Source organism: Euprymna scolopes, chromosome 16, assembly GCF_053919585.1.
Source record: "Euprymna scolopes isolate OS-2025 chromosome 16, ASM5391958v1, whole genome shotgun sequence".
NCBI lineage: Eukaryota > Metazoa > Mollusca > Cephalopoda > Sepiida > Sepiolidae > Euprymna > Euprymna scolopes.
The window spans coordinates 19,843,101-19,858,949 of NC_136497.1; the positions used below are offsets into that span (position 1 = coordinate 19,843,101).

The 15,849-nt window shown below is 30.7% G+C and overlaps 1 protein-coding gene and 1 long non-coding RNA gene across 2 annotated transcripts in view; one reads left to right on the forward strand and one right to left on the reverse strand.

Moving 5' to 3' along the window:
• The window catches only part of LOC145295860 (epidermal retinol dehydrogenase 2-like), a 50,440-nt gene extending 40,009 nt beyond the window's left edge, over window positions 1–10,431 (forward strand). Inside the window, exons 5-6 of the mRNA XM_080141593.1 lie at window positions 5,177–5,302; window positions 9,936–10,431. Of these exons, the coding sequence (XP_079997719.1) occupies window positions 5,177–5,302; window positions 9,936–10,083 (274 nt within the window). The 3' untranslated portion in view covers window positions 10,084–10,431. The remainder of the gene's footprint in view (window positions 1–5,176; window positions 5,303–9,935) is intronic.
• Window positions 1–15,140, reverse strand: part of LOC145295861 (uncharacterized) — a 255,099-nt gene extending 239,959 nt beyond the window's left edge. The window contains exon 1 of the long non-coding RNA XR_013869895.1: window positions 14,999–15,140. This is a non-coding gene — a long non-coding RNA (uncharacterized LOC145295861). The remainder of the gene's footprint in view (window positions 1–14,998) is intronic.
• Window positions 15,141–15,849: the final 709 nt, after the last annotated feature.

Consider the following 15,849-nt stretch of genomic DNA (forward strand, 5'->3'; position numbering starts at 1 on the left):
AAAATGTTTCCCTCTACGACCCGTCTAGCATGCCTAGATCGCTTCATTCGAAATTTAGTGCGATTATGACAAATAGTTTTAGAGCTCCTGCATGATTGTTTATGAATATTAGCGATAATATTATTAGCCGCGTTTCACCCACCTTCACACCTATAAGAAACACTCGTCATAGGAAAAGTTGTGTCTTTTTTGAGAAATTACGAAATGCCACACACATGGTACGCAGTTCAACTATCGATTCAACAACCTCAATTTTTAAAAGTCTAGTGGAGAACAGTTAACCCTTTATGACCTGAATTATTATGTAGATGATTAAAAAATATTTATTGCTTATTTTAGTTAGTTTAAAGGGTAATGATACCATGATTGTCTTCCAACTAGAAAAATTATGAAGTTCAATAGTTAAAATACCACTGAAAATTTTTGCATGTGTGTTTATGACAACATACGAAATCCTCCACTCTCTCAGACAGATGGCGACACATTGAATGTAAGCAAGCGACAGTTGCAATCGGAATTATCTGGTATCTTCTAAGATACTTAACTAATACGTACAAGGTGTGTTTGAATCAATTTCTACTTTATTTATACCATTATATTCATTCATTTACGAATGAACGAATTAGTTCAACCAGGTCATAAAGGATTAATAATGTTATATTATCGGTGTTGTTAAGTCTATAAAACTGAAAAATCCATCATCGAATTTTCTTCATTAAGAGCGATGGTTTTACCACAAATAGATTTTATGTAACATCTTGAAGAATCTCCTTGCTTCAACAAGCTTCTGGGATTCACGTTTGCTGTTGACCTGAAATGGAAGACTTATTTATATCAAATCTGTTGCCAAGATCGTTAGAAAAATGTTTGGATCATTTTACCGTTCGAGAAGATATTTTACTCCCGAAGCGATCCTCTACCTATCACATGTTTTCACATTAAGAAAAGGGCGACGATAGTTTTACAAGTCATATATTTTATTTAACTGATGAAGTATATCGTCGTCGTTTTGATGGGGCTGTTGAGCTAAAATAAATATGTAAGATATGTTCTGTTCCCATTAAGAGAGGGATAGTATTCTATAATGATACATGTATAGTTAATTAGTACATGTTGTGAATACCGTTATGCTGTTCAGAAATAGCAACAATCCACAATATATTACATTTGATCCGCGTGCAAATGACAATGACAATTAGTAAAGCGCTATTTCTGCAACTAGAACTTGCTGATTTAGCTTCTCTTCAAGATTGTCTCATTCAATACCAATAACTTATATGACTTATTAGTTTAACAAAGTCCTTGAAAGCAACTGACTTTTATTTCAAACTAACCTGGGTGCCCGGCGTTGCCCGGGTGTTTGGAGGTGTGTGTTGAGTAAAAAAAGTGGTAGTAGGCAGGCAGGCTCGAACCCGTACCGTGAAGAGGAAAAGAACGTGGAAAAAAAAACCTGATGTCCATCACCAAACCGGAAGTGACGAAGGTTTAAATTACGCCTAGTCAATCGAAAATAGGGGATGACTTTCGGAAATATCGGCAAAAAAAAGCGACTCCTCCCTGTAGAAAAGTTCCCAGTAGAGGGTGAAGGAATTGGTGTTTGGGGTCAATTTTTCGATATTTGTCGTCCGAAGTGTCGCACTTCAAAATGATACCGATCTCGTGAAAATCCGTCGCCTCTGCCGAAAATGTTAGGCAAACATACAAACATACATACATTTAAACAGACAGGTGTGATTTATTGATGTTTTGTCATCTCTAACCAATAAACTATTTACACGTCATGTTTGTGCTAGGTTTGTTCTGATGCCACATACATCCATCATAACATATCTAATTACATCTGAGAATCATTTTTACAATTTAGAACGAAATCGTCCTACCGCCACGCCAATCTTTGTCTATCATGATCGATCAACACAATCCCAAATCTATACTTTAATTCCAAACTCGCCGACCACTAACACTGAATACGATTCGCACATGGTCGTTCATTCTTTTTATCATCTAAATCGATGAGTGTCTTTAAACTGTCAGACTCGAAAAAGCGTGTCATCATAATAGAGGCCTTTGAAAGTAATCGGGGAAGCGGTACACGAACGAAAAAAAAACATGATTCGTGGAGTGTAGTCTATTTCAAACATGGATGGATGTAACTTTACATTTTGATATCTTTTGAGGTTGGAAGTCCTGGGTTTTATAACACTTCGTCATTTTCTTACTCCGAAAATTAGGAATCACTGTGCATGCTTACAAATAGGATCCACATCGCCTTTAAGCCATAGCTACACACCCATTAAACTGCAGGGGTGCCTCAGACAATTAAAAATAAGCTAATTGCTCCTTAATGAGAGAAGGCAAATCGTGGGATGGTGGACCTCCTACAACTGCACAGGACCAGCAACATACCGCAATCAACAGGGAAAAAGTTATTTCAAAAATGCCTAAAACTGTGTTGATTTTTGTGCTGAGGTAAAAAAATAAAAATAAAAATAAAAAATAAAAACAAGCGGCGTCGAGGCGCCAGACCATAAGTGATTATAAAATGTTCAAGACAAATTATCATCCTCGATATTTACGTGACATCAAACGGCGAACGTGCATGTGGGGTAATGTAATCAAAGTGAATGCGTTTAAACTTATGAATATGTAAAAATGTACAAACATTTTGATGGTTTTTCGGTGGTGGCGTTATCGTTTAAATCTACTTTCAAACTATATTAACACGCATAAATAACACTGATACGGGCAAAATATCACACGAACATATATATGTTAAAAATTATATTTACATTTTTTATTTATTTATTCATTTATTTATTTATTCTTTAAGAAAAACAATTCTACACAATAAAGAGTATATTTGAATGTAATTTATCGTAAAATCGTACTGAAAACGCTTTTCGTGCATTTTTTTCCGTGTATTTTATTGTTTCAAATTGAATTTTCTTTTCTCTTAAAGTGTCCCAAAACATTGATTTCTCGTCAGCATCAGGTCAACTGAATCGAGGTTATTACTAAAATGTTTTTTTTTTCCTCTTGGCTATTTATTAATGGCTTTGGTCCTATACAGTTCTAAGCGGCTCATCCTCCCAGACTGTTGCCTCCCGGGTAGAGTAAGTTTATTGTTTACAGTCTAAGGCGCTCTTGCAAGATAATTCAGACGAAGCTATCTAGAAAATTTATACTAGACCAGAATTCTTCTTTACAGACCCTGGAGTGACACTGTCCACCTTCGGACATTGTGCCATATCTTCTTGCGGTCGGAAGAAAATAAATAATAGTGCACACTACGCAATTATGTAACGAAGGACTAAGTTAATTAAAAAATACAAAAAAAAATGTTTTTATTCAAAAAAAAACATTTTTATAAAGTTCATACATAAGAATTACAAACAAGTGCACTACGAATAAGTAGACATTTTTAATCATCTGACTTGTGAAGGTAAATTATGATATGGCCGTCTTGTACAATTTTGTCTCGTAAATTACAGGAAACTTCTTCCCAGCTAACTAAAGCTTGGTCGTTTTCAAGTCTAATGTAAATAAGTTCTTGTTAAGCTATTTTCTTATATAGTTAAATATTAGAACAGTTCCACCATTACTGATCATCATAGTGTTTTCTCACTGTCTACCGCGCAGTCATTAACCTTTATCTTAGAGTAGGCCTTGATAAGTGGTGACCCACAGATAAAAAAAAAGCATTCTCTTCAACTAAACCTCGTAGCTTACGTATCAATTTCAAAAATACTAGAATTAATAAAAAAAAAGATATGTGACCATTTATCGTGTGCCTATGTATGTATGTTGCTCACACTAATGTCATTTATACAGAGACTATTTAATTTTTACTATTGTTTACGTATTACGCTTAAATGTGATATTTTAATTTGTCTAGATTTCGTATATATTATTATAGAGTCGTGATTTCAAAAATACAAAAGAAATATTTGGGTGCCATCAGCTAGAATCGAAACCAAAAGCAAAACTGCAGCATTCAAAGCTGGTGACGTTACTGCTGTACCAACGTGACACGCATACGAACTGATTAAAAATTAAAAATTAAAAATAAACTAAAATGAATGTACAAAATGTTTAAAGATGTTTTCTATTTTGACCCATTTATGACCCCTTAGAAAGACCCATAAAAGAAAACTTCGTAAAAAACACTCCAATCATTTGAGGCTCCTAGCGCCGCTCTGCGACTTTTAGTTTCGGAGGAGATATAGTTTGAAAATATGGAGACAGACGGACAGACATATATCTTTTTATATATTAGATTTTCATATTTGTTTTATGCTTACAGTAAATTAATGATCTTTATATAAGTCAGTTGTAATTTTATTCTCATTTGTCTCCTATATTCGCATATTTTTGTTGATATTAATTTTAGTAATAATAGTAAAAATATTAATAAAAGCGATTTTATTGAAAAACGAATAAAATTTTAAATGAAAACTTCCGGTTAGATTATTTTGAAATTTAGATGACAGCTTCCGGTTAAATTTACACACAAATACTTACATAATAATTAGATTATTTCGAGATAGTTTATTAAAAAAAAAAAAGAGTGCAATGACAAGTTTTTCATGTTGTAATTAAATAGACGAGTGCTTGCTGTTCTTGCAAGACTTGCAGTTAAATATATTTTTTCAATTCGTTATCAAGAAATGGTGTATCACGATGCACTTGTATGTGTTAAACTGTAATAACTAAATTAAAAACGACTAAGCCAAAAAATATTTTTGTGCGACTTAAAGATTTTTTTATGAAAATCACTTCAAACAAGACATGAAGCCATTTGATGTTAGCAGCTAAACAAATCTAACTGGATTCCGACCTAGAAAACAGAAATTTTTCCTCCTTTGTTGGAAACATTGCTCATGGAATGTGAGGACTAAATGACAAAAACCAAGGGTAGTAAGAGTTAATATACGTTCCTTTTATCAAACACTAATTATAAATGTGCATTATGATAAAAACAGCATTCTACTGTTCAAGTTTAGATTAAAATAATCAAATAAAAAAATAATTATTGAATGCTCGCAGTACAATCACACAGACTCACGTGAAGTTGTCTCATAAATCTATTAATATAGAGATGTCCTCCAATTAAATTAATTTTTTTTATTTCCATCCATCATATTCAACTTTGCTATTTGTGTTATGTCTTTTTAAGGTTTCCGTCAATTCTGCCAGTTTTGGACACAGAATTTGTTGCCGAGAAAATCGTACAAGCCATTCTGTGTAACCAAGAAGTGCTTTACGTTCCACGGATTCTCTATTTTATCGTCGCTCTAAAAGGGTTAGTATCTTACAATTATTTTTATTACCCGGATGAGAGAAACAAATCGAGTTGTTCGTATAAAAACACATTAAACTTTGGAGTTAAGCAGCCATTACAAGGTTTAAGACTCATTGGAATCTGTAGAATTTTATGGCGTTTGATTGGAGCTTAGATTTCATGAAAATTAGAGGTAAAAACATTTACGGTGAAGTATGTGCATTGCCCAAGGGAACATTTAATGAAAATTATGAGAATATATATACACATATATATATATATATATATATATATATATATATATATATATATATATATATATATATATATAATGTAAAAAATCCATTTATCGAAATAAAGTTACAGAGTGGCGTTCATGTTTCTTTCCGGTATTTAATCTACAGGTTAGTTACACAGAATGCGTGCAACTCTATTACACACGCACACACACACACACACACACACACACATATATATATATATAATATATATATATATATATATATATATATATATATATATATATAGAGAGAGAGAGAGAGAGAGACAAGAACATATAATTCTTACTTGTATTTAGTTATTTTATTCTTCAATTAACTTCGTCATTCAGCTTTACTTATTTATTAAATGTAAAGCTTTTCATTTATTTGTTCATCCGATAATTTTATTCTTTTTTCATTCGTTTGCTTTATTTTTTTACCATTTCTACCTCTTCGTCCCTTTACTTTTCGTGGCGATTTTGTTTAAATACTTGTAGATGTATTTGTAGTTTACCCGAGAATATTTTGATAGTTAATTTTATTAAATTATAATTATATATATAATATACATATTATATATATATATATATATTATATATATATTATATATTATATATTATATATATTATATATATATATCAGTTGTATATAGTTATTTTATTTTTCAATTGACTTTAATCATTTATTAAATTATAATTCATGCGGTAAATTTCCAAGGTTTAGCTTAAAGGGTTTTTTTTTTTTTTAACAAAGAATGATTTGCATATGATTGTTTGTGCATGTGTGGTTGGTGGTATGCATGTATATATCCACCTCTATTATTATTGGGAAGGATTGGATTTATTTGTAATTAATTCTTCTTCTTAGGTGGTCTTAAGTTTTTTTTTTTTTTGTTTTTTGTTGTTTTTTTTTTCCATTGCTATTAAATTATTCGTAGACTAAAACACGCGCCATTAGAATTCTGCCAATCCGATAAGCCAGGAGGACGTTGTGTGGAGTACAGCCGCAATTTAAACAGTGTCTGGTCGGGTCATGTGCGGGGAGGGATGTCTGATGTTGAAAGACCCGAAACATTCCCATGATCCGCGCCGAAACATCACTGACGACACACTCCAGCGTTCCATTATGGAACGTATTATTAAATTTCCAGACTTTTTCATATAGGCACTTTTATTGATAGTACACACATGAAACTCCAGTCCCTTCGAAGTGATCTCCTCCGGCTGCAACGCACTTGTTATACCGTTCCAACAACTTCTGAAAATCCTCATGTCTGAACATTTCAATGACGCTCGTCACAGTCTCTTTCATCTCCTCATTGTTTCATAACAACAGCCTCTAAGGTTTTCCTCGAGCTTAAGGAATAACCAAAAGTCACAGGAAGCAAGGTCTCAACAATAGGGAGGGCGAGGAACTGTTTTGATGCTGATCTTGGTCATGACAACATCTTTATATCTGATCTTCTCTGAATACCCTTGGGACAAACTTCGTGCGAATCTTCCGCATTTTCATGTTTGTGGTTCGTCATCTGTGATAATCACACTTTAGTAGAGAGTATTCCAATTCCTGCTGTAGCTGTTTATTTGAACCCGAAAACACAAAACTTGGTCAGTCATCTCATAAAATGTATAGTAATAAAATAGTTTATTTTTAAGAGTCTACGACGATTTTAAAAGCCTGTACAAAAAGTCTGGAAACATTAAGGATACCTCGTATATATACATTAGTGATTGAACAAATCCAATATTTATCCCTGTTGCGATACAAATATCTTTTCTGTTCTAAATTTCCGAGTCCGATACAATTTTTGATTCCGATTCTAAAATGTCCTAAAAGTAGTATTTCATTTTTTTATATGTGTATTGACGTCGCGGAGATTCGTCATATACTTTTAAATTTTGATGCTATATTTTTTTAATTTACAATTTCTTAATGTTTTCTCTTCATCTATGGTATCCAAGATAAACCCCAATTGTGAGATTTTCATCTATATTTTTCAAATGTGGCATTTTTTCGATTTATTCAATCGTGCCACTTTTTATCTGTGTTATTTTACCAGGCTATTTTTCCAGTGCCATTCTTATCTAAACGATTCATTTTTATCTAAAAATTTTAGTTTAAAATCAATAGTTATCATTTCATTTCATTATTAGCAAGAACAATAGAAAAAAATGTAATCGCTTTTGGAATCAGAAATTAAGCTAAAAAAATTCCAATACCCAAAAATTTTGATTATTGCGATTCCTAATGTAACGGACTAAACTTTATTTAGTATATATATATATATATATATATATATATATATATATATATATATATATATATATATATATATATATATATATATATAATCATCCACTGACTATACTGTTTTGCTGCACCACAGTTCTTTAGTGCGGCTGCATATATATATATATATATATATATATATATATATATATATATATATATATATAGTTACAGAAGTAAAGTAACCTATGAAATTTCAATGAGGTTAATAGAAAGGTACTCAATACGGAAGTAGGGCAAAATATATTTTTTATTGGTTTTACATAAGCATTAATATGTCGGTGTACATTCATGCATGAGGTTGTTTCGGTCAGCCAGTTACTGGTAACTAGATATCTCTTTAGGCGATATTTCTTGTACAAAAGCTTAGTTTGTAATGAAAATCATTCAAAAGTTCAACGACCACAAAACATTTCAGAAGGTCACATCACGAATGAGAATAAAAAGAAAATGACCTTTAATATATCTGAAGAAGACGGAAAAGAATGGGTGGGGATTAAGGTCTGTATCGAAATATAAAAAGGAAAAGAGAAAAAAGAAACCATAAAACCGTAAAAGACAAAAAATAAAGGAGAAAAAAAGATGGAAAGGGGAAAAAAAGGAAAAAGTAATAAAAAATACAAAAAAAGAGAAGGGAAAGAACGCAAGTAATTAATGCTTATGTAAAACAAATAAGATGTGTGTATATAATATATATATATATATATATATATATATATATATATATGAAAGGAGCGTGTCTGTGTGTGTGTGTGTGTGTGTGTGTGTGTGTGTGTGTGTGTGTCTGTGCGTCTGTGTCTGTGTGTCTGTGTACACTTCCCTACGCAATAACTCTGTCAATTTTTAGTCTACAGACTCAAATTTGATATACTGAGTACTGAGATTTGGGAAAATCTATGTAATTGATTTTCGGCCAGAAATTTGGCTATTAAGGGGTCAAAGTTCAACAATTTGACCTTTGAGAACTCTACCAAACTCCTATAACAATTTTGGGTCTAAACACTTGAATTTTAGATATAGGTTACTTGGACATGGATCTAAGTTAATAACTTCATTTGAGCCCAAAACAATAAATGTTAAGGGGTCATAATAAGGGTCAAATTTTAATAAAATTGACCTTTTTGGGGGGGCTCAGCATACACCTCCAAACACCCGGGCAACGCCGGGCACCCATGCTAAATATATATATATATATATATATATATATATATAGAGAAAGAGAGAGAGAGAGAGAGAGAGAGAGAGAGTATCAATAAATAAGAAAACGACAATATATACTATTTATACTTTACCTCCCCCATATATGTCTGTATACATATATATATACTTATATATATATATGTGTGTATATATATATATATATATATATATATATGAGATGTCACTTTTATTGCCTTTGATAACAGTTATTTATCGTATGATTTTTTCTTATACCCCATTTATAAAAAAGAAAAAAGTTAGACGATATTATGTGTTGATAGTGAGTTTCTTAACATGGTTTTAACGACTGAGCAAGGTGATCTGAGTAATTTTAACGTTATTAAACTGTCAATTTACAGAATATATTAAGTCGTAAACATTTTTGTTTTTTGTTTTTAACAATTCCAACTTGCAATAAAAAATACAAATAAAATTCGTAAAATGCTGATGTAAAAAAACAAAAGAGAGTTACACTTTTGTTTTTATTTGCATAATTTAAAACGCGAAAAATTTGTCTATTAAAAAAAGCTTTCATGACTTTGTTTTTATTTACTTTCGCACGCGCATAATTTTTCAAACCGGAAGATGTAAACCGGATGGGAGGTTTCAACGTCCATGCAAGACGATTTGAGTTTTTTAATATAATAAATTGATTGCATTAATATTTCTAGATAAATAATACTGATGGAACTTTATTTTCTTCCGTTAATTTTGATGGAGAGTGGTCCCTAATGTAAATAATCATTTTACTTTAATTCCTGCACATCCGGTCCCGATAAATGAAGTAATATTATGTTTTACATTAATAGGTTAGACATTTTCTTTGTTATTAAAAATCGGAATTGATTTTCTTGTTATTTCGTTTAAGTTATTTTTGTATGTTTTTTTGTTTTTTTGTTTTTCAGTGTTTTACCCGCGAAATGCTGGTCGTTGGTATTGAGATTTACTGGCAGCGGTCAGCTCATGGACCATTTCTCTGGCCGGACAAAAAGTCGACCAGAAAACAGCGAAAATCACTCAAAGATCGCCAATGGATCCGGACGAGCCCTGTGAAGAGTTTAACGATTGAATTGTTTGCTGATGTGTTAGAAGGCACTTTTAGAATCGGACAAAACGTGCATAGACTATGTAACTGATTTGAACGCAGATAAAAGAAAACTCATTTGCCGGAGACAATTCTTAAAAGTTAACAAAAACAAACAGAAAAACATAAAAATAATTACAGAACCGTTTTTCCAATAAAACTGAAATCGATGTTACCAATTGTTGGAGAGGGTCCACTGTCCATTTCTGACCCGTCATAAACAGTTGCAATATGAGTCATAAACGGGTTAGCCAGACAGAACACTTAAATACACTGTTTTATTTGAAGCCGCCCTTTTGATTTGCATATTTTCCCCATTTATATATAAATTACTTCCATTATTTTATAGATTGATTGGACAAAGTGTATTTTCAGCAGCAATAATACTAGCAGTTGAAGGCAACCAGATTAGCGTGGCATTGTTGAAGACGTCACTCAAACGTTACTCTTAAGCGAAAACGAATCAATGTTAGTTAACAGGTTCTCACATTATTATTTTAAGTAAATACACCTATTTTCATTTTACTTTTTTTTCGATGAATTTTTAACAGTACTAATTTTTCTATAAATGTATGCAATTTTTCCTAATGGAAACACAGACATTTGCTGTATAGGTTTTGTAACGCGTACTGATTTTTAAGAATATATATATATATATATATATATATATATATATATATATATATATATATATATATATATATAGTCATCAATTGATTGTTCGTGGCATCGCACATCTTTAGAGCAGCTAGAAAAGCATCCATCACAAGCCAGATATCGAACCTTCGTGTATGTGTATATATATATATATATATATATATATATATATATATATATATATAAATTAAAAAGACATTAGTCTTATATTTATGAAAAAAAAAACAATGTCTATGTATCTAACACTTATAATATAATTTTCATCTGAAAAAGAACCAATTTATGTAGATTATCCATGAGAAACAGATCATCTTGTAAAAAATACAGAAAAATTTCCCTTTTCCGTAATTCTAAAACTAATATTCGCCCTCCAAACGGTTTGAATCAATCGTATATTGCAGGTTTAGAACATGTATAAGCTGACGTAAAACGCGGTAAATTTCAAAAACACCAAAGAGCTCTCCCCTATATCAGCAGATACACATAAGCAGAAATGTAAAGTGAGGAAAAGAATACCAGTTGTTTATCATGTAATTGTTTATATATATATATATATATATATATATATATATATATATATATATATATATATATATATAGTAAGTTATAAAATATATATGGCGCTTTTTTTATTTAAATATTTTTACAATTTACTACCTAGCTCTACCTATGTATTGAGCATTGTTGAAATAAATACTTAAAGTTTACGCATAAAATAATACTTTAATATATAAAAAATTTATGTGATTAAATGAAGTAGTAATATATATATATATATATATATATATATATATATATATATATTCTTTATTTGTTTTTACATAAGCAGTCATATGTTGCTACACAGTCATGAGCATATTTCGGTCAGCTAGTTACAACTAACTAGACAGTTCTTCGGTGATACAGCTTATACGAAAGCAAAGTTTACAATTAAAATATCAGAAACCTGATGAATTCTCACGGGAATGAAACGCGGAATATTCTGTGTAGCTTAATTGCCATATGTATTTTTATGACATACTATATATACATACATATATATATATAGTAAGTTTACTACCTAGCTCTACCTACGTATTGAGCACTGTTGAAGTAAATACCCGGTCGTAAAACACACTAAAATATGACATTTATTCCATGCAGATTGCGTATTTATTATTATAGAGTAAATTCTCTATTGATTATTATATTGTACCCAATAGATAGTATAATTTCAAAAGGTTTTTTTTTAATTTAAGTATTACTTTGGTGCCATCAGTAGAATCGGAACCAAAATATGTCGTTCTCCAGCAATATTCGTTACCATCTGAGTTAAGTCCATGCGCACATGAAAACCTTTTAAAAAACTTTCTTAAAGATATATATGATTTCACATGTGTAAAAGTACCACATTTAGTTGAATTATGTCTACCAAATTCCAATTTTCTGTTCATTTTTAACCACTTAGCAAAAATTGTTACCAGCGGAAAATTAAACTGGATTTGTTCCACGGGCGGCTGTAAATACCCTATATATTAAGTTTCAATTCGATACACCAAAAATTGACAAAGTAGTATACAGGTAGACAAGGTCACTTATATATATATATATATATATATATATATATATATATATATATATATGTGTGTGTGTGTGTGTGTGTGTGTGTGTGTGTGTGTGTGTGTGTGTGTGTGTGTGTGTGTGAATTAAATATATCCTCTGATATTGAGGTTGTTGCAAAAATAATGTCGTTTTTGACACAAACCCACAAAAAACGACATTATTTTAGCACCAACCTAATATATATATATATATATATATATATATATATATATATATATATATATATATATATATATATATATATATATACTTAATGGAAAGATTATATTTCTGGATAATTTTACACTACCTGATTTATAAGCGTTTGAAAATCACGGTAATTGGGGGATTCAGAGAAAGAGTCATAGTTAATTAATTTCTTTTATCTGCTAGCTTAATTGGAGTGCTGAAAATATACTTTTTTCACAATTTATTTTTGTTATTTTTACAGAAAGAGTAAAATACAATTTGGTGAAGGCACAGTAATTTTTTTCTTTTAATTGCCGCGAAAAAATGATAACTATACACCAAATATGGATTGTTCGAACAATTCAACATTGTTTGTAATTTCAAAAACAACAACTTTACTCTCGATCTGTATATTATAAAAGAGCATTAGTTCGACACGAGACACGTTACACGCTTGGTGTCCAAAGTGGGAATTGAACTCATCACACTAATAATGATCTGCGCCTCGTTGAGGTGACGTACTGACCTTTTTGCTATATGAGGTCTTGGGTTGTATCTATATAAGTCAAGTCGTGTTGCGTGTATGTAAACTGCCCGTATGCTTTTTGTCAGCCAAACAACAAGATAAATATACCTTTGTATTTTGTATATTTTAAATATTAAATATACTTATGTATTTTATATTTGTTTAAATATGAAAATAGAGTAGCTTTTTTAATATAGCAATCATTTTTATTCTTATTTTCGAAATCATCTTTTTGCTAATAATTAATTACTGAAAGTGAATATGAAAAATGTCTTTCTAATGGGTGAATACGGAAGCGTCAACCATTTTTTTTTCCTTTTATATTATTATTAGCGAAAAAAAATGTTTTAATTATGAATACGAACGAAAAATGGATGTGAAACGAAAGAGAAGTTCGTTTCGTAATATTTAAATACGAAAAAAAGCAATGATCGTTTTCTTTTTTTCGTTTGTTATAGATATCAAAATCTTTAAAATAAAATTAGTTTCAATGAAGGTTTAAATTTTCAAGACATATAATGACAACATTCAAATATTCCTGTGATGACAACTGGCGCAGTCGGCTTTTAATATGGCGAAGATTCAACTCCCAAAATGAAGCACTCTGGAGTTGGAGACACATAAAATTACCTCAGTTTAGAAGGATTTCTCTTTGGCAGATCGAGGACAAGAAAAACAACTTGTAGTAACGCAACAGATACTCTATTTGACTCCTAGTTAAAAGGCCAAGTCGATTCAGATTGTCGCTTATTGAAGATGCAATTGACTACAACGACCTACATCAAGGGAAAGCTCTAACCTTAACCCAACCTTCCTTGACAAACATTTTGTGATCATTGTAATGATGATATTCATCTTGTACACTTTTTTTCCACAAAACTTTCTTGTGTGTTGTGTTCTGCAAACGTCCATAAACAGAAATAAAACCACGGTACAAAACACTCAAAACGTTCCAGGCATAACTAATTAACAAACGACTTTGAGGCAGAATTCTGCATTATTTCTAAGCATAGTTTCATTCTACACTGATTCCAATGCTTCGATGGGAAATCGATACATGCGATTTGTCTTTGGCTATAAAATACATTCCCATTTCTGATACCACACTTTCATTGGAACAAACCTCTTTCCTAGGATTATTCGTTTAAAGTCAGCATACTAATTCTTAAACGTTGTTTTGACGAAGCAAACTTCGAATTACATTCTTAAAGTAATGTAAACGATATAATATGATATAAACAGGTTTTTTTTCATATGAGAAAACAATGCTTGACCAACAGAGGAAATTTAGATTTTTCCATTATTTGGAAATTTTTCAAAAGTAACATTATTAAATTAATGTAATTTGTAAACTAATAATCCGATAAGGCTTTAATTTTGACACGTGAAATTTTTAAAATACTTCTTTATAAATATGGTATTGAATTTTTTTTTATTAATGATAGAATCTATGTATTAGGTCTGGAACTTATTGAGTGATATGTCATTGTTTGTTCAATGTGCCAAGTTATAAAATAAGATCAAAATGTTAATATAGGGTTTAGGGATGGGAGCATGGGTACACAGGGTTTTCATTACCGATCGGTCAACACTGCGTGCCTTTATTAGGATAAAACATAAAGGTATATATATATATATATATATATATATATATATATATATATATATAATTTTTCCGCGGCAAAGCAACGTCGCAGCTCATAAGAGCTATGACAGCCAACAAACTGGGTTGTTGGCTATCATGACTCTTGTGAGCTGCGACGTTGTTTGCCTGTGAAAATAATTATATAATCTCTCACATTCTGAATATATATATATATATATATATATATATATATATATATATATATATATATATAAGAAAGATGGTGTTGGGTTTACATACACACAACTCAATGTATATATGGAAAAAAGAAGCAAAATATATTAACCTGGCAATTCATCCTGTTTTAACGTCATCTCCCTTTGTACCAACGTTTCTTCCCTCTCTCTGTCTTTCATTTTTATTTTCTGTTCAATTTTTCTGTTTCGATGGAAATAAAGATACCAATGTCTGGACCACCGATTATAAAACTGAAAATAAGGCACAAACATATTTTTGATAAAGACATTGTTAACTGGAAAAAACATGAAAGCAAAAACAAACGACTGTGCCTTTCAACTGAAACTTTTCACAGAGAGAAAAAATAGGGAGATGAAAAATATATATATATTCAAAACAGAACAGAAAAGAAATTCATTTTCTATTTATTATTCGATTTTTAAATAAATCATTTTAATTAACAAATACAATGATCTTGTCTTATCTTTAAATTTGGGTGCATCTACAAAATATGTGATATACATTTGAAAACTTTATTTATTCAAATATGTCTGTTCGTTTTCTTCAATCATGGGTCAACCGAAAACAATTGCCGCTCCGATCTGTCGCAATAGCAACAAGGGTTTTACTTCGACGACAAATATAGTTTTAGTCAAGAACAGAAGCAACGTTTGAAATTTTTTTTTTTTTGCTTGTTTTTTATGTTTTGCTTTTGTTTTCTTTTTGTCGTAATCGACATCTGGTTTGCTTATTTCCTTTAAATTAAATGGAGACGTTAGTTTTATTCTATCTGGATGTAATTTTAAAATACCGATATTTTTTATCTTTACAATCGACTAAGAGTACAAATGTATAAAGCAATGTACAATCCACATCAATGTGCGTGTGTCATAATGTTGGATAACAGGATTTATATATTATGTAAAGAGCGTGTGTATAATGAACGTAAGTATATAATGA